This window comes from Phalacrocorax carbo, chromosome 27 (genome assembly GCF_963921805.1).
Source record: "Phalacrocorax carbo chromosome 27, bPhaCar2.1, whole genome shotgun sequence".
Taxonomy (NCBI): Eukaryota; Metazoa; Chordata; class Aves; order Suliformes; family Phalacrocoracidae; genus Phalacrocorax; species Phalacrocorax carbo.
In genome coordinates this window covers 583,884-609,418 of record NC_087539.1, presented here as the reverse complement: position 1 = coordinate 609,418, position 25,535 = coordinate 583,884, and the positions used below count along the sequence as shown (strand labels likewise).

Genomic DNA, 25,535 nt, shown 5'->3' with positions numbered 1-25,535 from the left:
ACCTACAGAATCGCTACCACACTCTGAGTGTTCAAAACAAACAACCAATAAAAAACAACTTGTTCCTTTTTTTTTTTTTTTGGGGGGGGGGGGGGGGGGGGGGGAGTTTTTGCTTTGTTTTTAGTGCTACTTTTATATCTGCCGGACTCCAGCCCTGGGCTGTGGTCGGCGGGGCCGGGAACTGCTCGTCTGCATCTCGCTTTTGGTCGAGGGAGCTCCTCGCTCCGTCCGGGGCAGGGACGGGGCGGAGGGCGGGGAGAGGGGACGGGAAGGGGGAAAAACGATTTCCTAAAGGAAAAAAGAAGTTTCAAATTGCCTGCAGCTCGGGAACAGCAACAACCGAGAAACACCAACCAGATTCTCATCGTCGTTAGGTTATTTTTGAATTTCATTGAGGCGCCCGTCGAGAATAAAGCCAATCCCAGCCTCCCCGGGCTGCCCCCTGCAAGGACGTTACATTCAGTGTTTGTCAGCAGTTTATATGGCTCAGCGGGGCCGCAGGGCTGGCAGCCCCTTTCTCTAGCAATGGCAGTGCAAATACACCTTTTGAGTTGAAATGTATTTGTGCTGTTTTGTTTTTTTTTGTTTTTTTTTTTTTCTCCTCTCAAAACACAACTTCCCTTTGTCCATTCATTCCCTAGAAACAAACTTTTTTTTTTTTCTTTAAAATTAAAAATGAAAAAATAAAACCAAAGACACTCTCTTATCCCTTCCGCTCTTGCTGCTCTCTATCCCGTGGGATGCTAAAGGGAATCCAGACTCATGCTTTAACAAAAGTGCTTATTACTTGAAGCAAGTGCTTTGGACCAAGGGGCGGAGAGAAACTTCCTTTTCCGGGGGGTCGGGGCAGCAGAGGGGGCGGGCGATCCGGTGCCTGCGTATTCGAAACCAAGAGATTTAAGTAGCGTCGCGGGGGGAAGCCGAAAAAGAGGCTGCTTGGCGAGAGCTACGCCAAGCGGGCGCCGGACAGGACGCTAAGCGGGAATGGTCCAACTTTGGCATAAAGGTCGGCGGGGAGGGAGGTTTGGGGGAGCCCCCGCCCGCCGCCCCCCGAGGGGCCGGGGAGGGAGCAGGAAGGGCAGCGGAAGTTTCCCTCCATCCCTCTTTACAATGCACTAGGGAAACCATCACAAATCTCGTTTAGCAAAATAATGCATTATTACCAAACACTTTGATTATTACTTAAATTGTCAAGCTGTGCTGTCAAATGTATACAATACAGCGTTAAAGGAGAACAAGACTGGTACCCGCAAGGAAACTGGCCGCACGTCCCCATTCCCACCCCACCCCGTGTTTCCTCCCATGTGCTCCCAGACCATGGATGCGCTGCTGAAACCTCGTTTCCCTCCATCATTATTATTATTATTATTATTATTTTTAATAAGACACACGGGGAAGGGAGAAAAAGACCCTCGCTAAGAGCAGAGAACACACACATCTAAAGCATGGTGCTGCAGAGAAGAAATGGAGAAGCCCTTACAGAGATCACATTGATTGTCTCGTCATAGTTTTAGTTGTCATGTTGAGCGGAAGGTAACGCGTCGTAGCACAGAAACGAGGCCAAGAGAGAGATCAGTCTTCTTCTCTAAACAAAGAAACTGAAAGCCACAATAATACTCCAAAAAATAACGGGGGGGGGTGAAGGAAAAGCAGCATTCTCCATGTGCTCTAAGGAACGCTCTCACCCTGGCTACAGGAAAACCATGTTCAAGTGAAACGGTGCTGGAGTCCCGTCCCCCATCAGCGATGCTAAAGCCACACGGCATCGGGGACCAGGGCCACGTCCCTCCCACGGCGGGCACGGCTCTGCTGGTGTCTCTGAGCTTTCCCCAGCCGACCTCGGGAGAGCCGGAGCATCGCTCGAGAGGCCGGAGCCACCACGGCTCCGGGGTTCGAACCCGTCTCTGACCCCGGGAATCGCTGCCCGTGCCGGGGCCGGGAGCCAAGGCCGGGGGCGGCTCAGCCCCTCCGTGTGCCTGGAAAAGTACTTTAGCCCTTGAAGACGACGGCTCAGGACTTTGGACCCATTTTCCTGCCCTGCGGGGAGGGTGAGGGCCAGCAGCGAGAAGAGATAAAGTGATGCCTAAATTCCTCCCAGAAAGGGAAAGAGCTGCAAGAGGCAAGTGCGGACTCGACAGCAATGTAAACAAGTCTCTTTTTCCAGTTCTCCTCTGTAGAATACTGAAAAGGATCTTCAAAAAGGATCTTTTTAATTCAAGTTTCGCGAGTTTATTCTGGTTCCGAACTGAGGTATTCGGTGCAGAAAGATTAACACTTTCTTTCAAGCTCGAGGGTTGGGGGGAGCGGGGAGGGGGAGACACAATCAGCCGGGGACACGATCCTACGCTGGCACCGAAGGAGGGGACCCGCCGGCGCAGCAAGCCGCCGCCGCCGCGCCGCCGGTGGGGTGGAGGGGGCGCGTGGTCCAAAAAGGGGAGATGCCTCCGGAGCAGCCAGGGGAGCCCGGCCCGTGAGAAGCGGCCGGCCCCCACCGCCTGGGGGCCGGAGCCCTCCGAGGACCAGGGCTGACCCGCTGCTCCGGCTCCGAGACCTTGTCAAGGGCCGATTTCTCGAGTGCTTTGCTGAACGAAGTGCGGGTGGGTAACGGGGCGGGGAGGCCGAGCTCCGGCGGCGAGCTGGTGCCGAGCAAGAGCGACGGGAGGTCCCCGACCCCGCTCCCCTCCGGGAAAAACGCCTACGTGAAACGTGAAGAAAATGTGCTTATCACCCAAAGGCCAAGACTGAGACTTCATATTTGGTTCTAAGAGTTTGGCTTTGGTAAAAGAAAGGAACAGCGCGAGGGGCCGCTCCGCGCGGGCTGCCAGCAGCACCCTCGCCCGCCGGGAGCCTCTCCCGGGAACAGCCGGCTCCAGCGCCTGCTCCGCGCCACAGCCTAAACCCGACAAACGCCACCTAACAGGAGCCGCCTTCATTTAGAAACTATTTTAAAAAAAGATGAAAAAAAAAAAAAAAAAGACGTTAATACCTTATTTTGGTTACAGAAATGCTTTTTCTCTCTGAAACGCTGGGCAGAAGAGCTACAGCGCACGGCTTGCGCGGTCCCGTCGCAGTCTTGCCGGCAAAGAGGAGGCGAGCGGCCACCGAGGACTCGGTGGGAGAGAGGGATCCTCTTCTCCCCGCTGCCGCCCCAGAGGGGCCACCCCGGGACGCCCCTGGGGTGGCCCCGGCGCGAGCCCCGGCCCCAGCCCCGCGCTCCCCGCTTTCGGCAAGGCTGCGGAGGGACAGGAGGTCGGGGGCGAAGATGGTTCCCGAAATGCTTGTTGCCCTGTCAGCCCGTTCTCGGTCTCTGCATCCCAGTCTTTGGCTTTGAACAGACTCGTGATATGGAGAAAGAGTATTGTTTTTTTGCACGTGATACTGTTACAGTAATTCAGAAGGAAAAAAAAAAACCCAAAACAAAACAAAAAAACACCAAAGGAAAAAAAACAGTGCAACATTCTCGAATGCTTCAAACCTGCATTATAAATATGATTTCTAAAATTAAAAACAGAAAACCCAAAACAAAAAACAATGATCCCACATACACGCACGCTAATAAACCTGCCAAGATGCTGCGTTAGAAAAATAAACACAGACTTACTTAGGGTTGTGAATAAGGACTTCGAAGTGCATTGTTTTCCTTATTAAAAAGCTAAAACTTTCAGAATTTTTTTTAATGGTTTTTGTTGTGTTTTTTTTTTTTAAAGGTAAATGCTCGTTTCTTTATAAATAACCTTTTTCTTTTTTTTTAAAAAAAAAAAAGCAACACTGACTCTCGCATGGGAACGGCCACGCAAAACAGAGAACGAAAATTCAAAAAAGAATCGTTTCTTAGGATCCGACATTTTGCCAAGAAAAAAAAACCCACCCGACCAACAGAGTCCCTAAAGTGCCTGGTGTGGGGAGGGAGGCTCCAGCAGCGCATCCGCAGCCAGCCGACCGCGGGGTTGGGCAGCAGCACCCGTTTTTGCATATAAATGACAGCTGCCAAAAGGATATTTTAGTGTCCCAGGTACAGTAGATCTTGATTCAAGTGTTTGTATTGGAATCGAAGGATGAGCGTGAGGAAAGAAGTGATTGCGAGAGAGGAGCAGTTACAGTGGCACTTGGCCAGGAGCTAACACCCACCCCCGCGCTTGCGAGACCAGCCAATTCCCAAAGACTCCCACCCACCCCATCCCACCAAGAGTTCAGGCTTCCCCGTCCCGGCCGGGCAGAGCGAGGGCTCGGGGCAGCCCCGGGGGCGTCCCGGAGGCCAGGCAGGGCGGGAGGCTGGCGCGGGACGCTGGCAAACACCGGAACCAACCCCAAAAGCTGGGGGAAAAGCCCCGTTCCCATCTGCCGGCCAGCGGATGGTGGCACCTGCCCCGCCTCGGCTGGGCAAAGCCCTAAGCCCGCAGCACCCGCCCCCTGCCCTGCCGTCGGAGGGGCGCGAGCACGCGCTGACGGGGAGATCGAGTAAGGGCAGAGGGCGGGAACGGCACCGCCGGCTGCTCGTGAGACCGATTGACAGCTCTGGCACCGCGCTGGCGATCAGCGGGAAGAGGAAGCTCTGAACTCTTGGCCTATCCGGCCGTGCTAGAAGGCCTGCCCAGTCTTGTTCTCCTTTAAAGTGCCCTATATTTATAGAATTTCTAAATAAATATAATAAGATATTAGGTCACCCATAGTTTAAGCTACTCCGAGTAACAGCCGTCCAAGCCGATGGCATTGTGCCGGTCCTTGCTGTAGGGGCAGGTGCTGCCGTTGGGCAGGGCCCCGCAGGCGGCGGTTTTGGCTGCAATGCCGCAGTTCTTGAGGAGGTTGAAGCTGAAAGAGCTGATGGCGTCTTTAGGTGGGAAAGGCTTCATGGTGGAGAGGATAAGTGCCAGGCAGTCGGCAACGTCCTTGTTGGGGGCGCATGCCAAGGCTGGGGTATGACCTAGAACAAAGCCGCGGGTGAAGAACCGTCCCAGACGGGCGCCTCCCCCGGGGAATGCTTTGACTGGGACAGCTTTCACCCCTGCACTGAGGGGCCGGGACTCCTATTTCTCTTTGTCTCAAAAGACCTTGCTTCTGGACACCGGCAATCCCTGCAACTGCAGCAACTGCTCTGAAGTGTGCCAGGATCAGCAGGACACGAATGAAAAGCCTCAGAAGCCCTGGCAGACGCAGTGATATTTTTCACAACTTAAAGGTATTCCGGCAGAGCAAGAACTCTGCTGGGAGAAAAAGCTTCTGGCCACAACAACCAGCTTCTGCCAACTTGCAAGTGAGTCAACAGCTTATTGCTGGCTCAGGCTGGGCTGGTTTTGTGCCCGGTAGGAGAGCCGGACAGCCACCAGAAGATGCATGGGGGCAAAAGACATGTTTCCAACACCTGTGAGACCTGGAAATGCTTTTACAGGGGATCACAGCGTGCCAACATCCTCATCCAGGCTGTTCCTGCAATGCCATGAGCTGAGACATGTTGCTCAGCCATGGAAAGGATGTGGAAATCCTTCCGATCCCGGCTGAGCGCTTCCCCAGGCAGCCCCCATCCCCCAGGGGCATCACGCTGAACCCCCCCAGGCACCCGCAAGGAGCACGCACCTTCTTCATCCACAGCCAGCACAGTGGCACCTCTGCTGAGCAGGGCCTGGACGACGGAGGCCAGCCCGTTCCGAGCTGCGATGTGGAGCGGCCTGCGGGGCGGGGGGAAGGCAGCGTTAACCCGGCAGCGGAGCCACCTGCCTTTAACACCTCGTGCTAAAACAACGGGCCCCTGCAAGCGCCTTCGAGGGCAGACGCTTGACCGTTCCTGACCTCACCTGTGCTCCCTGCACGTGCCAAGCCGGAGCCGAGCTCCTACCACCGCCCTTTCGCCAGCGTATCACCCCCTCCCAGCAAAGCCCTGCTTCTCCCCACTGGTGCCAGCTGTCCAAATACTCACATTTGCAGAGCACTGTTACTTGCATTGATAAGGCCAAGGTCTTGGGTTTCCCCCAGGATCAACAAGGCACACTTTTCATGACCCTGGAAAGGAGACCAGGCTGTTTATAGCGCACGAGCAGGAACGCAGGGACAGCGGAGGGGACATGGTGCTGTCTAAATGGGACATGATTCCTCAGGATGCAGAAACATTCCCCAAACCCAGCCTTCTACAGCAATTAAACACTTCAGCAGGGCCTGAGAAGAGAAGCTGCAGTCTCCTCCGTCTCCTCTGCAGCATCTCCTTCTTTGCACGGACGCACTGACCACAAGCCTCTCGCTCCCACCACGCCCCAGGAAGCACACCGAGCTCAGAGAGCGGGTCCCCAGGGGAAAATACAGATGGGTCTGTGCCACAACCTAAGCAGCTCCAAACTGAATCAGGAGCATCTGTACAGGTCAAGACAGGTAAGCAGGCAGGCAGAGCAAGCCCAGGGCCCTCGCCTCTGCTCTGGTCGGGCAGGAGCGGGCAGACGACGCCACGTTAAGGCGGCAAGGCTGAAGGCGATGGTGACTGCAATCGCGGCACGTGACGGAGCGTCCGTCTCCCTACCTTGCTGCAGGCCAGGTGAAGAGCTGTGTTCTTGTTGACATCCAGCACAGTTATATTTGCTTTTGCTTGGTACAGCAGGAACTCTGAAATGAGGAGGGGGAGCTGCTGTTGAGCAGCAGCAGCACAGAGCCCGGCAATGCGGGGCAGCCGCCATGTGCCGAGGGGGCAGGAGAGGGGCAGCTATCCCGCCGTGCCTACGAGGAGAGGGGCAGCCCTGTTCCCATGGACGCAGTTACGGGGAGGCCCAGGGAGGCTTGCATCCCATACGGAGCGGCTACCGGCCACGTACCGACTGCTGCAGTGTGCCCGTTCTCAGAAGCCATCATGAGGGGAGTCCTTCCCAGCTTGTCAGTCATGTCCACCTCGGCTTGGTGGCGCAGAAGCAGCTGTAAACCATGGATGTTGTCTGCAAAGGCAGCAGCGTGAAGGGGTGTCCTGGGAAGGCGAGAGAGCAGGTAAAGAGAAGGGCACAGCACCCACCCCAGCGAGACTGCCCAGCCTTACAGACAGGTTTGGGGACGTCAGAGTCCCTTTGTGCCGTGGGAAGTCATGAGGAAATCACTGTGGGCGTCACAGCCACCACCCAGCAGCACCGGGCAGCGGGTGACGAGAGCGGGACGAGCCTGTGCTCACCTTCCTTTGGCATCTCTGCTATTAACAATCTTGGCACCTAATGCTTCCACCAGCATTTCAGCAGTGCCGTCCTGGTTGTTAATTCTGGAGTGGGGACAAGAAGGGAAGTTAGAACAAGACCAAGCAGCGTTAGCACCTCTGCAGTGGGAGCGAGCAGCATGCTCCTGGGGCTTGGATGCAAACAGCAGCTGGTCTGGAGTTGTTCAGGGTAAAACACCCATTTACTCTTCTCGGTATTACTCAAGGAAACACAGTACCATGCCAGACAACAGCCTTGCCTATCTGTTTGCTGCTACAAGTCCCATGGACGCACCAGGCCCACCCCAGGCAGAACGCGGCGATGCCTCCACCTTCCTCATCCCTCCACAGCTGCCCAGGGCAGCACACGCCTTCCTCTGCCAGCTGCAGAGCCAAGGAATCACTGTCAGCCCCAAACCTCTCTGCACCCAGTGAGAGCCCCGGAATCGTGCTCACGCTGCCCCAGACACCTCTGAGGAAGCCGGCCTGGGACAACCTGGAGCCCTTCTCCCACCAGAGCCCATCCCCAGAGCCTCATGGGAAGCCTGGAGATTTCCTGAGCTGCTCCATAACCAAAGAGCAGAGATGAGCTGGCCTCAAGAGGGCCAGCAAGGGCTGAACCACCAGCCCTCAGCAGCTCCAGTAGCTCCGTCGAGCTGAAGGCCTGCTGGCTTGGGAGTCTGGTACACGACAGCCCTGGCTGTGCTGTGCACAGCCAACACGACAGCTGCTTTACAGCTCCCCGAGGACCTCCAGCAGTCCAGCAACCGCCTCCCTGCCACAGGGGAGCTGGGATGAGCAGGTGGTACCACCCCGAGGAGCTGCTGCTGCCCAGGAAAGAGCCCTCAGCAAGAAGGGCAGGGTTTGGAGCTCCTCCACACAGACCACGTATCTCCCCCATCACCCGGCTGGGAAGAACCCTGGGCAGGTCCCAGATGCCACTTACACTGCACAGTGCAATGGAGTAAAGGGGTTTCCTTCTAGGTACGCAAACGGATTGTGTTCAAGTAACAATTCAAGACAATCTTCATGCCCTGTGAGAAGAGAGGGACAGAAGTACATCAGTACCCAGCCTGCGGTTCCTCACCTGTAACAGAGCAAGAAGGGACTGAAGGCCCCTCTGGTTCTGCCCACGTCCAAAGAGCCGGAGGCCCCAGAGGCTGCACAGGACCCGTGGCACCGAAGTGCCCAAAAGCCCATTCCCCAGCACAGAGGCAGCGGGTTTGTGTCCTCTCTGGCAGCAAAGCTGCTGCACTTCAGGAGGTTTCTAATTCCACACCGTCTCCTGAAGGACTTCACAGCCACATTGCTAGTTTCCCTTTGAAAGGCTGAGACAGCCCTTCCTGAGGCCGTACCAGTCCCACCACTCCCTGCAGCCAGGGTGATGGCCAAGTAATCCTATAAATCCAGCAGTCCTGGAGGAAGCAGCCTCTGCTGTTCTGTAATAGCTGTTTTCATATTTATATCTTTTTTAAGGAGCTTGGTGGGGGGAGAAAAACTCCCTGCCTCCCTCCCAGATATGTGCTGTCCTTCCCACCAAGCTGAACTCGCTGCTGGGCTGACGGCTCCCAGAGCAGTGGGGGACAGAGGGATAACCTGGCTCTTCCTTGCTCCCCCCTCCCCACCAACAGCCGGAGCAGAGCAGAGGTGGGCAGGGGCGCAGCCCACGTCCTTACCACTGTATGAAGCCCAGTGCATTGGTGAGTAACCGCTGTAGTCCACCACAGAGTCCAGAGGGTCAGTAGAGAGGGCTGCCTGCAGCAGGGTCCTCAGGATTTCTAAGTGCCCGCATGCTGATGCAAAGTGGATCGGGGTCCGGCCTTTGAAATCCCGACACAGAACGAAGGCATCGTGGTCCAGCAGGGCAGCCAGGCAGTCCTCACAGCCTGTCACAGCCTGCGGCCAGGAAAGAGGAGCAGGAGGTCAGAGCTCATCCTTCAGTCATTGACAACAGAACCACCCCCTTTCTTCCCCAGCTTCCTTCTGAAACGCTGCACCTCAGGAAGGGAAAACGGGCTCTTTCACCCAGGACTCTTGCAACAAAAGAAACCACCTGCTTGTTCTCCAAGCAGCCTTCGCTCAGGAGGACGAGCAGAAGCTGCGGGACCCCAGGCCCGCCCCGCTCCCAGGGATGCACTCACCCCTCGGTGCAGGGCGGTCCTTCCCCTCTTGTCTGCTGCATCGGCCGTGGATCCCTTCTCCAGCAGGAGGTGGACACAGTCAACGTGGCCATTCATGATCGCCAGCATCAGTGGGGTTCTGCAGCGGGGAGGAGAGTGGGCTTGGAAATCAGCTGCGTTCGGGCATTACCCTCTCTCCCCCGTCCCAGCCACCCCGCAAGAGGCCTGACCCTGTGCCGCACAGATCCCAAGAGAAACATCCGGACAAACTCACTGGCCGTGGATGTCCATGACGTCGGTGATGTCTGCGCGCTCCCCGCTGTCTATCAGGAGGTGCAGGGAATCCGTGTTCCCGTTGGCAGCTGGAGACGACGCATGAGGAAAGGAGGAGTCACACACATGTACAGACGGGTCCCCCCTCCTTCCAGCCGCCGCCGCAGACCAAAGGAAGGGGCTTGTGCTCAGCAGCCAGGCGCACGGGGCTGAGCAGATTCGTTATGTGGTTGCCAGGCTACAGGATTCATTAGCACGTGCACGGGCTGAGCTGAAGCCACGTGTGCGCAGAAGCTGCCGGTGTCTTCCCTCCCACCCGCTGCTGAGCCACTTGGACCCACAGCTTCTGCTGGCACATCACAGCAGGCTGCACTGGCCCCATCCTGCCTCTAAGCATCATCCTACACCACAGCCCCTTCCCCAGGGGAACAGACGTCCTCGGCAGCGGTGGCACTGATGGCTGGAAGGGCTCTGGACACGCTCCCTCGCCACCCCCAGCCCCGTCTGCCCTCCGTCACCTGCAGCGTGGAGAGGGGTCCACTTCCTCTTCCTCTCCTTCACCAGAGCGGACGCGCCGTGGCTGGTGAGCACCTCCACGCACTCCGTGGATCCTCTCTCCGTGGCGAGGTACAGCGCTGTCCGCCCCTTGTGGTCCCGCACGTCGAGGTTCACGAGGGTTTCGGCAAGTGTCTTTAGGGCTTCACAGTGACCATTATAGGCCTGAGGGCAAAGCAGACCACGTTAAAGCAGCGCCTGGAGAGGCTGCACCCAGAAGTCCCCGCCGAGGACAATTCCTGCTCCCTGGGCCCCTCCAGCCAGATGAGCTCCTGCCCAGCCACTGCCTCTTGTTTGCACCCCAGTCCCATGCAAAGCCCTTGCCCGCTCCCACTCCCTCCCGCTCAAACAAGGGAGATGACTCCAAACAGCAGCAATCAGAAAGCCCTGGAGAGAGCAAATAGTTTAACATACAAACCCAAGGGACTTTGACCGACGGCCTATGGGGAAAGCCGCTCCCCAGCGCCTCTCCCGCTTCGCCCCGCGCTCAGCACCGACACCTGCAGGGACCCAGCCCGCGCTGCCCAGGAGCAGGCACCTCTCCGGGACTCAGCATGAGCCCCGCACGGAGCCAGGTGCCCTCTGCAACCCTGGGACCGGGCCAGCCGTACTTACAGCTAAGTGCAAAGGGCTGACTGGAATGGTGCTTTCTACATCCTCCAGGCAGTTAAAAGACATTTCCAGGAGCTGCAACAGCAACAACACAAAACCATAACTGATCCTGGACTCACGGAGGCTTCGACAGACACCCTTGTCCACCAGCAGGCTGCAGAGGGATTAGAAAACCTGCTCATCTGCTTCAGAATGATCTGAATTTCAGGAAGGGACCTTCCTTAACCTGGCTTTGGGCCCTGCAGAGACAGTCACATCAAGCCCCTGCTATCCACTACTCATATGATTTCCTATACCTGCACGGCTGCAAGCTTGCTCTGTAACAATGCAGGCATTTCAGACAGTTACAAGGCATTTTCTGTACTGCAAGAGCTCTTCCTTGGCACAGGTCTCCAGGCTTTCTTTTAAAAGCCCAACCTAGCTCTATTGACAGGGATTTAAGCAAGACATCCATACATGACCCTTTGCTGGGTAACAAAGCCCCTTTCTCTCAAGCGCAGGTCTTTCCTCCATGGTATTCCCAGCACGATGGCTCCCCAAGAGCCCCTGTGCTTTTTCATCACACCCATCTCCCTTCCTCCTGGGCAAACCCTGACACTGTAGTGCCTACAAACACACAGTCCTTTAGCCACATCTGGACACTACAGGGCTTGACACGTTCCTTAGGAGAGGCTTCCCCCCTATCCTGGCAGCACAGAGGGTTTTCTCTGGCTCACTCACCAGTTCGAGGTTCTGCCTGTTGCCGTACGCGGCTGCGTAGTGGACAGCGGTATACCCCTGCTTGTCCCGGAGGGATGGGTCAGCACCATTATCCAGCAAGAACTCTAAACAACTGCAACGGGCAGGAGAAAGGGGAGGTGAAGCCAAAGGGGAGATTGGAGATGCAGAGCTTTGCAGGGACCCCCCTCTGCTTTCATCCCACAGCAGGTGCCGTACTAATCTCCTCAAGACATGAAGCGCGTGCAAAGCCCACTGGAAGTGAGGACCAGGAAGCCATGGCCAGGTTTGCCTCGAGAATCAAGTCAGCAGATGTTTCCTCCAAGGCATCACTGCTCACTTCAGCGTAAGCAGAAGCAAGGTACTTCTAGCGACTGCATGCGGGGGTCCGGGGAAGGGGTAAACAACAAACAGCTGCCAGATGGGGCTGCGGTGTGGACTCACAAGAATGCCTCCTTCAGCCTGGACTCCTTCAGTGGCTCCTCATCAGTGTCATGGCTGTTTCCTGAATGAGTCTCTGCTCTGAAAGGTCAGAGACCTGCATCAGTTTGCTGATTACCCCCTCCTACCCACGCTCCTCGAAGCACTCCCCTCTCCACAACCCACTGAGCACCAGCTGCAGGGAGGTGGCCAGGGAACAGCAGAGCACTGTCGCCCAGCAGCGTGCCCTCCTCTCCAGCTCCAGCAGCGGGAGCGTGCGCCCCCGAGACACCCACCTCCTGTACGTGTCCGAAGCAGCAGCATAGTGTAAGGGGGTACAGCCTTTACAGTCAGCCTCGTTAATACTGGCTCCTGCCGTGACCAGTGTCACCGTACACTGATAGCTGCCGTTGGCAGCCGCGTAGTGCAGTGGAGTCCTGGGAAGGGGGAAGGGAGAGGGGGTCTTAGCAGCGCCACCTGTCACAGGTGGAGAAACTCGCTTGGCAGCAAGGCAGGACCCAGGGAGCCAGCCACCCCCCGCCGCTGAGCTGCGCCCTGCTCTGGCTCAAGGGTTTGGGTCAGCAGCTCCCTCTAAAGAGCCAGAGCTGGGCCCCTTGGGGAGGGAGGGGGTGAAGGAAGCAGCTCTAGACACCAAATGCAGCAAAGGTCTTGGGAATATCCCAACACAAACCCAGGTTCGGTGCTCTCCAGCTCTATCAGGGCTGGAGGAATCACCCCTGCAACCTTGCAAGGCCTGCAGCACACTTACCTTCCAAATTTATCTCTCCTCCTCAAGTCAGCACCGCTGCTCAACAGCAAATTAAGACATTCAACGTTCCTACAGGAGGCAGAGAGACGAGTTAGACACAGATCAGAAGGGACCACAGAAGCAACACAAACTCCTCCTAGTTGCAGACAAGACAGCTACGCTTCTCACCCGCACAGCCTGGATGTGCCGAAGCTCAATTCAGTTTGTCATCTTTGGGCAGCGTAAAAGCTGCAGCCATGGCTGGATGCTGCATACACAAAGCTCTTCCCTGCTCTCCAGTGAAACAACCCTTCATGCTTCCTGCCTTACCAGCGCTATCCTGCACTGCATGGAGCTCTCAAACAACCAGGCAATTATAGAAAGACATTAGCCATGGCATTAGTGCAGCTGACGCACTGGATTTTATGCTACAGAAAAGATCTAGGTTTTCTGGCTTCTGCGTCAGTGCATTGTTCCCGCCGCTCAGGGAGGGTAACGGCACTGCGATGCCGAAGGACGGCTCCGTGACTGGCTCTCAAGCACCGTACAGACATAACAGAAACAAGGTCCTTGATAGCACCCTGGCACCTCTGCCGTATCGCTGCAGACGCATTCGCCCTCAATACGCCGCACGACATGGAACTCTCTGGCAAACAATACAAGGCACCTACGCAGCCAGATAAATCCCTGCTGCTTTTCAGGCATCAGCCTGTGAGACCTTCGTGAACCCCCAGCCAAGGAAGCACTTCAGCCTTCAGAGAAGGGGAAACAGCCATGGAGGGGGACGACTGGGATGAGTCACGGAGTCAGGGGCAGAACAGGGCCAAAAGGTTCCCACGTTTCATTCCTGCTTTGAACTCACGCCCCCGTTTTCTCTCGGGGCTGGGAACGGCCCCCAGGGGTCCGACTCCCACTCCTGACCAAAGCACTGCACCGGACTGCCCATGCTGTAGCTCAGGGGCAGACGGGAGGGTTACGGTTTGGGCTGGGGGCAGGCAGCGACCTTCCTGCACAGCATGTGGGACCAGCGCCCCATGCGCAGCTCACCCTCCAGAAGCAGCAGCGTGGAGGCAAGTCCTCCCGAGGTTGTCAGGCGTGTTGATATCGAAGCCTGCAGACAGCACGTGCTCATTGCTCAGCGAGGAGACGATACTGTACAACTGACCTGGGTGACAGGAGGGGCAGGGAGTCAGGGGGAAGCTCGAGGGTCCCCCCACTGCCCCCGCCACAGGAGGGGCGGCCGAGCCACTCACCTGAGGAAAGTAGCTTACGACAACAGTCTGAAAATCCAAAGAGAACAGCTAAGTGCAGAGGGAACATGTCGTGGATCCCACGCCTGCCAGGAGACGAGAAGGGAGTCAGGATGGATCATTCTTGCACCCTCCAGCCCAGGGCAGGGAGGAGGAGGAAGACTCCTTCCTTACCTTGCAGTGTCAGCACCATTCGTCATCAAAGTACTAATTAGCAGCTCGTGGCCATATCTAGCAGCAACGTGGAGGGGGGTATTGCCGTATTTGTCAGCACAGTCAATCTCACTGCCTAGAAAGGAGAAGCCAAGTGCTTTGCCAGCAGGTCTCTGTGTTCTAACCCCGAGCAGCCCAGGCTGTTCCGACAGCCGCATCCCCCTCGCAGGAACACGGCTAATAACGCGAGTCCGTTCACCATCGTGCAGGAGGACAGCGGTAAACTGCTCTCTGAGCTGAGAGCCCTCCTGCATCCTGCAAACCTGGGGCATTAGATCTCTCCCCCTTGCCCCAGGACGGGATGCATTCAGCCCCGGAGGTCTCCAGCTGAACCCCCGGGGTGTCTGCCAAGCCTGCAGCCTTCTTACAAGGATATTGTCTTTCAGGCTGGATGTGGCAGTGGGAATGTTCTTTGGCTGCAGCAGCTCTGACCTGGCTGGAATTTCAGTCCCCTGGTCCGCACTTTGCTGCCCGTGAGGGCACGCACGCTCCCTGCCACCGCAGAGCAGCACAGGGCTACCGGCAATAGCCCCAAGAGCACAGAGTGGATTTGAGTGATAATTGTAGAGCTCTTAAACCCTCCAAGTAAACACACAGGGAGGTCCTGGAGGCAGGTGCTGAGAAGCACAAGGAAAGGCTGGGGTAACCCAGGGTTGGGGGAGAAGCCACTCACCGTTCTGAATGAGGATCTGCGAACGCGTGAACCGTCCGTGAATGGCCGCCATGTGCAAAGGGCTCTTCCCTTCCTTACTCTGCGGAGAGCAGAAGAGACGTCGCATCCGGCTCCCCACCACCCTCCCTGAGCCCCCCCCTCCGGCAGCGGGTCCCCGCGTTCCCCATCCCCAAGCTCAACCCCTCAGTGCCAGACCTGAAAGTTGACATCGGCCCCGTTGTTGACGAGGAGCTCTAGGCACAGGGCCCCATTGGTGGAGACGGCAGCAAAGTGCAGAGGGGTGAAGCCCTTCTCGTTAGGCTGATTGACGTTGGCGCCGTAATTCACCAGCTCGTTGGCCACGGCATCTTGGCCCATGTAACAGGCAATGTGAAGTGCAGTGTTACCGAAGGAATTTGGTTCATCGATCTGTGGGAGCAACAAACCCCAGAGAATGTGGGGATTCAGGATGGAAAAAAAGGCAGCTGAGAACCAGCCAGGGCTCCTGCCACCACCCAGCACCCTCTCCTTCTCCTGTCTCCAGACTGGCCTGCACCCGAGCGCACGCTGCTCGCAGCCACGGGGTGTCTTACCTCGACTCCCAGCCTCAGCAGGTGACGCACGACTTCGATCTGGCCACTAGCTGCCGCGGTGTGCAGCAGGGTGTAGCCCTTCTTGTCCTTACACATCACATCAGCTCCCCGGGCCACCAGCAGCTTCATAACTTCCAAATGCCCTGTCCAGGAGACAGCGGTAAGAGCCAGGGGACCCCAGAAAACAGAACTGGGCACAGCGGCCTGTGGGGAGCCCCACAGCTCTGAAAGGTGAATCTGTCGGCAGCAAGCAACGTGGGAGAAGAAACCGGACCGATGCTCATGGAGAAAACCTACCCAGGAAAGCTGCCCAGTGGATGGGCTGGCGGTCCTTCTTGTCACAAGTACTCAGGCTGGCCCCTTTGTTCAACAGCAGGTTCACCATCTAGATGGGGAGAAGTAGTGAGAGGGGCAAGGCTGATGTTCCTCCCTGCCTTCGCCACCTGCGAAGCCCAGACCCAGGAAGGGGGACAGGCGCGGGACCCCCTGCGCCCAAACCCCTCTGGCCTACCTCGAGGTGGCCGCTGTGCACGGCGTGGTGCAGCGCCGTGCGGCCCGTGCGGTCCGCGACGTTGACAGTGCTCAGCAGGGGGATGATGGCCTCCACGCACTTGGTGGCCCGGTTGGCAGCGGCGACATGCAGAGGCGTTTGCCAATACTTGTCGCGGGCATTGACGTCTGCCGAGTGCTTCAGGAGGAGGTGAAGTGCCTTCTAGCAGGAGCAGAGGAAAGCAGAGCTCTAACCCAACCTGCTGGAGCCTGCAGGCGCCCTCCAGCCAAGTGGGGGAAGCCGCAGCTCGGTCCACCTCATGCCTTCAGCACACACGGGGCTGCCCAGACCCATACCAGCCTACAGCCCCGGGAGCCAGAGCTGCCCTTGCGGCCCTTGCCCCTGCGTGTGAAACTGCACCGCACGCTCACAAGTACAGCTTCTTCCCCACTCTGTCAAAGGAAATGACTTGTTGGCTTTCGTGTCCTCAATGGCATTTTGAAGCCCATGCATGGCTGTGTTTCAGCATGTTATCACAGAGAAAGGGTGAGAGAGGTAAAGACAGCGTGAGAGAGGCTCCAGGAACGAGAAGGGAGAAGGAATCTTCCCTACCCAAATCCTCCAGGCCTCCCCTGGGCTGCTCCAGCTCCTTCCAGGCTGGAGTTCAGTGTGTGGGACCTGATTGAGCTGGGCTCATCCCACCCAAGCGCAGCTGTGAAACTCGGCTGCACGGGGGTACCAGCACGGGAGAAATACCTCTGAGCCACGTGATTTAACTGTAAGTGAGTGTTCATCCATGACTCACGAGGTACAAAGCGCCCGGGGGATGACAAATGTGACCCACTGACCCAAATTTTATAATTATCTCCCCAATTTGCTGGTAGAGGCTGTTTGCTGCAACCCCACATCTTCCTTGCTACGGTTTACAGGCTGCCCACTTCCACGCAGCATTGGGGCAGGGCTTCCAACGATCCCAGCCCCATGGCTCTTTTGTCCCAGGGCTAGCCGATACCACTCCTGGCCGGGAGAAGCACAGCCAGGCAGTGCATAGACCCAGCAATCCTAGAGAGCAGGCTCTAGGCAGGAAAAGCCGTGAAGCACACAGGCATTTCGGGAAGGCTCCTCTCAGGAGCCGGGCATGCAGGGCACTGGCAGAGCTCTGTGCCAAGCACCCTGGGGAAGAACAGCACGAGGGAGGAGACTCTCCAGCACATCTGAGCCGAGGCAGAGGAGCAAACAAGCGTGCTCAAATTCACAGACAAGCAGCACTTCAGACCTGACAGCAAAACAGTCTCGGCTTGCTGAGCTCCCGTGTTTTAGCGACCCACAGTAACTGTCCGCACATGCTCACAGCGACCGCCTTTAGTAGAGGTTTACACTAATGTGTTTCATCCCGTGTCTGCTCCCAATTAAGAGAATTCATGCAACCAGTCGATATGTGGTAACTTGTCCTGCGTGTCAGAGTCAGGGCTTCTGATCCCCTGGCTCCAACCAACACGACCACAGAGTTTCTTGCTCTCCAGCAACTCAAAACAGGACAAAGTTAAGTGGGATGAAGTTAAGCCCACAAAAGCTAAACGTTAGGAAATCTTTCCAACAAGATCTGTTGGAATCAGCTCCCGAGAGAAAGGGTGAGAGCCCCGTATCCCTCAAAGAAATGTAAAGCTGGATTAGACAAAGCCCAGGGTAAAGGCGGGGAGGAGGACGTTGTGGGGAAAAACCCACTCCTGAAGGATGGTGGGAAGGGAACCAGGGAGATTTTTTACAGCTCTCATTTTCAGCCTCTGAATTACGCATTTGTCCCCACTCCACTCTAATGAGAATGCCCATTTCAGCCAAAAACAGGGAAAATGGAAAAGAGAAGGAGAAGCACGGTCCCCCCTCCCATCAGTGCCCGCCACCCCCATGCAAGGAGCAGACAGAGCCAGAGGGAACCTACCTCGTTACGAGAAGCCGCAGCGCGGTGTAACGGAGTGAGCCAAACAGTGTCCTTTGCGTTAACATTAGCACCTGAGGAAGAACAGAAGGGGTCAGGGGACAGAGAGGTGACCGGCTGCCTGCTCCAGAGTCCCAGGGCAGGTCTGCAGCCACCTCTGAGGCACCTGCCGGGCAAGAGTCCCAGTTCTGCTGCAAGAGGCGACCCTGCACTGAGCTTTAGGTGAGGACAGGCTCCATGAACTGCAAGAGGAAGAAGCTGCACCCCCTGGGAGACCATGCCGGTGCACTGCACAGGACACAGCAAGGAAGAGACTGAAGAGACTACACCTCCCAGAGTGCCAGCTTCCCCACTGAGCCAAAAAAACCACAACAGAGACCCAGTGAGCAGTCTGCTTCTTAGTTTAAAACAAGGCCACCTGAGTCAAAAAACCAGAGCATTTCATGTTGTGAGCTGCGGTCACTGTGAGCTGCACCTCCGTATTAGAAAAGAAAGATGACAGATTACTGCCATCCCAGCTCCAGGCCTGTGCTAAGCACTTAGGTCCACGACCCTGAAGCCCCTGCCTTTCTTTGCTGCTGAGAACTGAATACACAGGCATGAAAAACATCAGCAAGGGGCACGTAAGGGCATCCCATGCTCTGCAGATGGAGTTGAACATCCCCAATCCTGTTTAACAAGCCCTCAGCAAAGGATTCCCCCAGGTCACTCCTTGTGAGGGTCACATAGGATCATGCCAGCCTCGGGGCTCCCCACAGCACCAGCAAGCAGCTGCGAAGCCCATGGTGCCCTGAGGCACTGCACTGGTGAAGGGCGGACGAGGAGACTCCCCTGTCCGCGCCGCACGGGCACAGGACCAAAGCACAGGGCCGAGCGTCTCCAGAGGGAAACGAAGGGCAGCTACGTTGAGGAACACAAGCCAAAACTGAGCAAAATCCTGTTTTTTAGCTGAACCCTCTCCATGAGCAAGTGAAACCCTGCTCCCCTGAGCATACTGCAGTTCAGGGTGTCTCCAAGGCACGCATCCCCTCCTCCAGTACCTCCTTCTAACATCTTGCACATATCCCCCTCCTGGCTTGGTTTCCACCTCTGCTATTTCAGTTCCAAGACACTTCTCTGTCTGAACAAACCTCTTAGGATTATGGCAACGTTTCCTAATCTTCCCCTGGCTGCAGCCCCACTAGCTTAAGCATAAGCACAGGGTTGCTTGGAGGGTGACCAAAAAACTATTGCTCTGCACCCCTAAGGCCAGAGATCAGAAAGACGCCTTAAAGGCAGCGCCAGCACTCGAGCCAAGTGCCCTGAGCCTTGGCCCTTACCTGACAGTATTAGGAGCTCAAGGATTGCAACATCTCCTATGTAGGCAGCAGCATGCAGCGGCGTTCGTCTTTCTTGGTCCTGAGCAGGGATGTAAGAAACAAAAACTGTCTGTGAGGTTTGAGAGCAGGGAGATCTCTCACAGCACAATCCCTCCTCCACTCCAGCCTGCCCCAACGCCCCCATAAGCTCGGGCAGCATCTCAGGATGTGGGACAGGGAGAAAAGGGCTTAAACCCAGCACCTTCCTGCAGTGCTGCAGGGGCGCGCAGCCCTTCCGGAGCTCCATGGGTGCTGGCGTGTAGCTGATGACCAGAGCAGAGGGCACCTGGGCCATAACCCCAGCACAGGATGGGGAGGCTGTGAGAGCCCAGGCCGCTCATTTCATAACGCCACTGACTCCCTGGAGAGCCACCCGAGCTGGCTCCAGCGCTACTGGACTTAATGAACGTCTGCAAAGCACTCTGCCATCCGAGATGAAAGCCTGGCCGCGCTCTGACAGTGCACAGGCTGTCCCATTCTGCGCACTTTTATCCTCTCAGCCAACAGTAAAAAACACTCAGAATTATAGACATCTCTGAAACCAGACTCAGACCTGCCGGCTGCTGAAGGGCAGGAAGGTGCAGAAGCCCTTCTCTGATCTTAGATTGGATTAGCCAAAGAAAAAATACCTTTCACTTCTGTTTACTCAGGGCCGGACCCTGGGTAACCTCTGCCTCCAGGCATTTGGTTCAGGCTTTCCTCAGTGAACATGCCACGTACCAGAGCCAGGGAGCACACAAGTAGAAAGCCAGATGAGCACAACTCGTTTCAAGCCCCAGATTTTGTGTTTGGGGGGGGAAAAATGTAATTGCTTTTCATTAGGTTAAAAACTGTTTGGAAAATGGTGGTAGTTTCGTTTGGGGTTTTTTTGGGTAACAACTTGTGCTGGCACAACCAGGCAGGAGGATGTGAAAGTGAAACCCAGCTGGCAGGTCACTGAACAAGCAACAACATTTCTAAACCTGCACACAAAAAGGAAATTAAGTGTTAACAATCGTGGTTCTATTCCTTCAGCAGCTGCGCGAGAGCTCAGCAAAACAATCCCAACCCTCTCTCCTGACAAGAGAGGACGAAAAGCTGCCGGGTCCCCAACAGAACCAGCCATGGAAAAAAAAAAACCACGCTATCTCTGTGTAATAAGCTAAGATACAATCGAGTCGTCAGTCCTGCTGACACATGGGCACCAGAGCGGGGCCACCCTCACCTTCCCGGGACACCGGCCAGCGTCCGCAGCAGCCGCCCTTGACCTCAGGGTTTAACACCGTGAGGATCGGGTGTGCACCGGCCCCGGCTCTGGCTCGTCGGGCCGGGCAAATGCCCTGACCAAGCACCCAGCGAAACAGGAGCGTGCTGAAAACCCGGCAGCTGCCTGCGGCACAGCTGGGAGCGGCGCAGACCAGAGCCCCGGTTAACGCCACAGCTCAGAGGAGAGCGAGACGGTGGACCAGAACAGGCTGCTCTTACCTAGAGCTCACAACTTAGCCCAGCTTTTGGGCTGAGAGCGCGGTAACTGCTGACCCGGCACCGGTCCCACTGTGCCACCGTGTCAGGCGGACCTGGGCCGGTGCAGTCAGGGCTGGCCAACCTGCCAGCCTGCGTCGCAGCAGGCTGCGTTTCTTATCTGCACATCTGCCACTGATTTGTTACCGGGAAGCTCATAAACCAGATCAAGGGGAAGGCATGCTGACAAGGCAGATGGGAACGCTCAACGGCAGGTTTCACCCCTTCCCTCGCCGGAGCCTGGTCCCCACGCTCCACGTGAGGACAAACCATGCTTGTCACCACCAGACTGGGGCTACCAAGGGCTGCTCCCCCAGGAGCCAGCCTGGCCACTCGCAGGACCCGGAGGGATGTGTCCAACGGGCGACCGCCTCCCCAGCCTCCCTGCCCGCTCTGGAACGAGCATCAGAACCACCCGCTGCCATCAGGCTTAAAATGAGCGTAGGGGAAACCCTTCCTAACACTTGTGAGGTGAACTTGGCTTTGCTGAGCAGCTCAAATCCTCCCTCCCCCCGGGGAACAACCTTATCACAAGGCAGACCTGCTGCGTTCACACCAAACTATTTTCGGTCGCCATCCCAAAGAAGAAAAAGGTAAACTCGCATGGCAGCAAAGCCGAGCCTCTGAGGAAAGCCCTCCCACACACCCCACAGCCTCTCAGCAATGCTCTGCAGGGCCGAGAGCTTTAGGAAGCTCTCGCCATCTCCTGGGGAGGGGCAGGAGCCCTGGTCTTCCGCGCGCCCCATTCTACAGATGGCAAGATCGAGGCAATGGGACAAAGCTGAGCAGCAAATGGTGGCCAAGCCGGGAGCGGAATCCAGAAGTCTTTGTTTCAAAACCCCGGCTCTGACCACCCTTGCCAAAAAAGAGCCCCCCGCCTTGATGGCACCCACTTCTCACCGCTGAGCTTCTGCCCTCCCCTCTGCTAAAGAACTGCATTGCAGGGAAGGAAACTGGGGAGAGCTGGGTGAAGGAAGGGCAGCGAGTATGGCCAGGCAGCACTCACCAATACATTAATGTTCTCCTTCTGATTCAGCAACGACCGCACCTCCTCTATATCGCGGTTGAAGATGGCTTGGACCAGAGGAGGCTACAAAGAAAGAGAAGCAAGTCATGAAGGTGGCACCACTTCGAGGACGCGAGAGGGAGGAGAACCAGCAACGTCACGGCATGCCAGAGACTCGCACCACCCTGATTTACCCAGGACCCCACTCCACAAACCAGCCCCCCACATCTGCTGCTGCCAGAGCCAGTCCACCGGCAGCACCCAACAGCGTCCTCGCGTCTGTGGCTCGGCCAGCACCAGGGACCAATTTTCAAGCCAGCAAAGGTAATTTTCTTGGTTGTTTGTTTGTGAGCAGACCAAGGAATCATTGGAAAAGCCTCCCTGCTTCCCAGGTCCAAGGCACAGCGCTGATCATGGCCCCAGCAGCCCACCTGCAGAGCCTCCCAGCAGCGTGCCCGTGGCGAGGCTTATCTCTCCACGTGCAGCACCTGAGCATGGGAAGGCAGGTCCAGCTCCCACTATCCAAAGCTTTAGCCACAGCCAGAAAATCTTCCCTCCAAGCTGGCTGAGCTCGCCTGGTACGAGACAGATCTTTGCAAACAGTGAATCAGGTTTCCCAAGGCACAACTAGGTGACGCCTCATGCTCTTCTGCAGGAGCAGAAGGATGTGTACCTACTGCTGCTCTCCTATCTTTCGAGAAACACCTACAACCTATGCTGGCTCCAATGGCACAAAGAGCCTGGCAAAGCCCAGCCTGGCGAAGCCCAGCCTCGAGCTCCTCCTGTTCCCTGCTGCCCACATCTCAAAGAAGTTACCTAGCAGACCTCCGTAAAAGCCAGGAGCAGAGCCCTAGCCCCAGTCACAGAGCCAGCCGGTGCCGTGGGCTGCAGGACTGACAGCCTGAGCTGCCAGAGCCGCTCGTGCAGCGGGGCAGGTCGGTGGGTTAGGTGCTGCCCAAGCTCCGGGCATCGCCCAAGAACCCTGCACCCCATTTCTTGTTTCACAGGCCTAAAAACACCATTTTCATGCAGCAGGTCCTTCGGGGCAGAAGCCGCAGTGCTCTAGATCCATTCGGCGCTTAGCACCCCATGATCGCTGCCAAACCCAATGCCTCCCTGCTCCGTCTGCCCGAGCTTCTGCTGCTTTATGCACGGCAAGTCCAGGGTGCTGCAACCCCGAGCGAGCCGCAGCAGCCCTGGCAGACCCGCTCCAGCTCTGCCCACACGCCTAAGGCTGGATCTAACAGCCAAAACTGGTGAGCCCCGCTTATCTTGACCTCTCAGAGGAACAACAGAGCTTCGTTTCCGAGGCAATCCCTTCTCGACCCTACTGCCCAGCCAACCTCACGCTCATCTGCTCACCCCACCATCAAAGTAAAAGCAGTTAAACACGGGGAACACATCCCGGGTCAGAGGGAACGTGTGAGTCATTCCCCTGGAATGCAGCAGACTCAGCATCACTCGTTAGACATTAAAAAAAAAAAAGGTTTTAAAAAAAAAAAAAAAAAAAGGGAAAGAATCGCAGATGATAATTATGCCCTGAGCAGTCTTCAGTGGCGCGCGGTTTGCAGCAGTGCTGGGTCTGACACACCCACCCACCATTCACAGGGAAAGCTAAATGTTTTGGTTACCAAAAAAAAAAAGTTCTATTTAAATCACAGATCAATCCCTCGTCCTCACCCCTCCCCTCCTTCATCCACCCTGCCAGGCTTTAAACACTTGCTATATTAACGATACCGCAGGAGCGGGGGATGAGAGGCAGGCATAAATATTTGGTTTTGAGGGGCCGACAGCCCCGAGCTCCAAAATCGAGGTGGATAAAGGCGGTTTATGTAAAACGCACGGGGAAGAGCGGACGTCCAAGCCAAGGCGGCGCTGGGCATCACTGCTCTGGTGATGGGGTACAGACACCCACCCACCCACCCAAGGGAGCGGGGCCCAGAGCAGCAGCATCCGAGCGCAGGAGAAGCTCCTGGCCGGGGGAAGGCAACGACGGGGCTGCCCAGGGTCGGGGGGTCCCAGGCGAGACCCCGTGCCAGCGGCACCAGGGTGGGGGCTGCCTCGAACCCCGGTGCGGGAGACACGCTGTGCCCCAGGGGGGGCCCCCCAAAACCCGATGGGGACACCCCAAAGCCCAGCAGGGACACCCTGCACTCCCGGGGTGGGTCCCCAAAACCCGATGGGACACCCCAAAGCCTAGTAGGGGCACCCAGCACCCCTGGGCTGGGTCCCCAAAACCCGATGGGGACACCCCCAAAACCCAGTGGGGACACCCTGCACCCCAGGGGCGTCCCCGAAGCCCAGTGGGGAGCCCCCAGAACCCGATGGGGACGCGACGGGGGCGGCAGCGGGAGGCGCAGAGACCCTGGGACGGGACGGGGCCCTGTCCCAGGGGTCCCACCGCCGCCGGGGCAGGGGTCCCGGGGCGACAGGTCCCTCCCGGGGACCCGCGCTCGCCGGAGCAGGGGGTCCTGCCCTCCGCGGGCCGGGGGGTCCCGTCCCGGGGCCCTGCCCTCACCCGCCGGGGGTCCCGCCCCCGCTGGGCCCGGCTGCCGAGCCCGGCTCCCGGCGGCCGCGGGGGGAGCGGGGCGGAGCGGAGCGGAGCGCGGCGGGCGAGCTCCACGGCGGGCCGGGGCTGCGGCGGGGCGGTGCGGGAGGCCCGGCGGGCCCCAGCGGCAGGTGGCGGCGGGCCGGGGGCCGCGGCCTGGGGCGGCGGCCGGGCCGGGCCCGGTGGCGGGCGGGCGGCCGGGCGGCGGCGCGCACTAGGCCGCGCATCCCCGGGCTGGCGTGGCGGCGCGGCCGGGCGCGGCGCGGGGGCGGCGGGCGGCCGCGGCGGCGGTACCTGGTCCGTGATGCTGAGAATCCCCATCTCGGGGCCGCCCTCAGCGCCCAGCTCCCGGCATCGGGCTCCGGCCGCGGCGGCTCCGCTCGGGCGGCTGGCGGGGCGGGGAGCGGATGGGCCCGCCCACCGCCCGGGGAGCGGCCGCCGCCGCCGGGCCGCAGCGCCGCCGCCGGCCGCCATCGCCGGGGCCCGCGGAGGGGGGGGGGCCGGGCCACCGGGACCCGCTGCGGGGTCTGCGTGAGGGCGGCCCCGGGCCCCTCGTTCTCAGGGAGGGCAGCCGGGCCCCCCGCGGGAGCCCCCGGCCCGGGCCCGGGGGAGCCCCAGGTCTCCCCCTCCCCGCCGGGCCGCCCCCAGCAGCAGCTTCCCCAGGGACCCCGGCCAAGATCCAGCCCGCGGCCTCCAGGTAGGGGCAGCAGGCAAGCAGCCCGTCGCGCCACCCGGGCTTGGGGTCAAGCCACTGCCGAGGAGCCGTGCCACCTCTGCCCCGTCTGCGGGCTCTCACCGGCTGGGACCATCGCCCCGGGGCGGCTGTAGCCGGTACCAGGGTATCGACGGCACCAATGGTGCAGGCATTGCCCCACAACGCCTCCTCTCTGCCGTGCCGGTGGCCGAGCCGTGCTGAAGCTCGGGACTGGCGGGGCAGCTCGGTGTCGGGGCAAGGGGCAGCCCTGCCCGCTCGCTGCCCCGCCGCCCGCTCACCCGGCCCCGCCGCCGGCGTCCCCGCTGCTGCCAAGTCCACGCCTGCCCTCGCAAACGCCTGGGATGCACTAAAGCACTTTCCACTTGCTGGGGTCACTTTACCCACTCCCCAGTTGTCTCTGGCCTCCCCAGTCCCTCCCAGAGCCCGCTGCCAGCAGGCAGGCTGGGAGCGTTCCCTGGACGGCCCACATCCATCCCCTGCCTGGGAATAGCGTTAAATCAAGGGCTCCTTGATTTAACGCTGGGCTGGGCTGCGCAGTTCCGGCAGGTACGGAGGTTTGCTGCTGCCTCTGCTGTGCCCAGAGCAGGGGAAGGCGACGGCGTGGCTCCTGCTGCTCCCTGTGCCTCGAAATACCGACGCCACCAGGTCGCATGGCCGGCGTGGCAGCAGCGCTCCG

General features: G+C 58.2%; 2 protein-coding genes across 2 annotated transcripts in view; one reads left to right on the top strand and one right to left on the bottom strand.

Moving 5' to 3' along the window:
- Window positions 1-25,535, top strand: part of ESYT1 (extended synaptotagmin 1) — a 116,154-nt gene that overhangs the window by 55,228 nt on the left and 35,391 nt on the right. The gene's annotated exons all lie outside the window — the stretch shown is intronic.
- ANKRD52 (ankyrin repeat domain 52) lies at window positions 96-24,563 on the bottom strand. The gene is made up of 28 exons (XM_064474643.1): window positions 24,439-24,563; window positions 21,597-21,680; window positions 19,052-19,130; window positions 17,736-17,806; window positions 15,818-16,018; window positions 15,604-15,691; window positions 15,307-15,449; window positions 14,930-15,142; window positions 14,735-14,813; window positions 14,023-14,137; window positions 13,852-13,934; window positions 13,646-13,763; window positions 12,620-12,688; window positions 12,147-12,287; window positions 11,875-11,952; window positions 11,434-11,545; window positions 10,717-10,788; window positions 10,065-10,266; window positions 9,548-9,635; window positions 9,295-9,412; window positions 8,830-9,049; window positions 8,100-8,187; window positions 7,136-7,219; window positions 6,792-6,937; window positions 6,503-6,585; window positions 5,912-5,994; window positions 5,572-5,663; window positions 96-4,921 (listed from the first exon to the last, which is right to left on the bottom strand). The coding sequence occupies exons 1-28, from the start codon at window positions 24,463-24,465 to the stop codon at window positions 4,677-4,679; spliced, it is 3,222 nt and encodes a 1,073-aa protein (XP_064330713.1). The 5' UTR covers window positions 24,466-24,563; the 3' UTR covers window positions 96-4,676.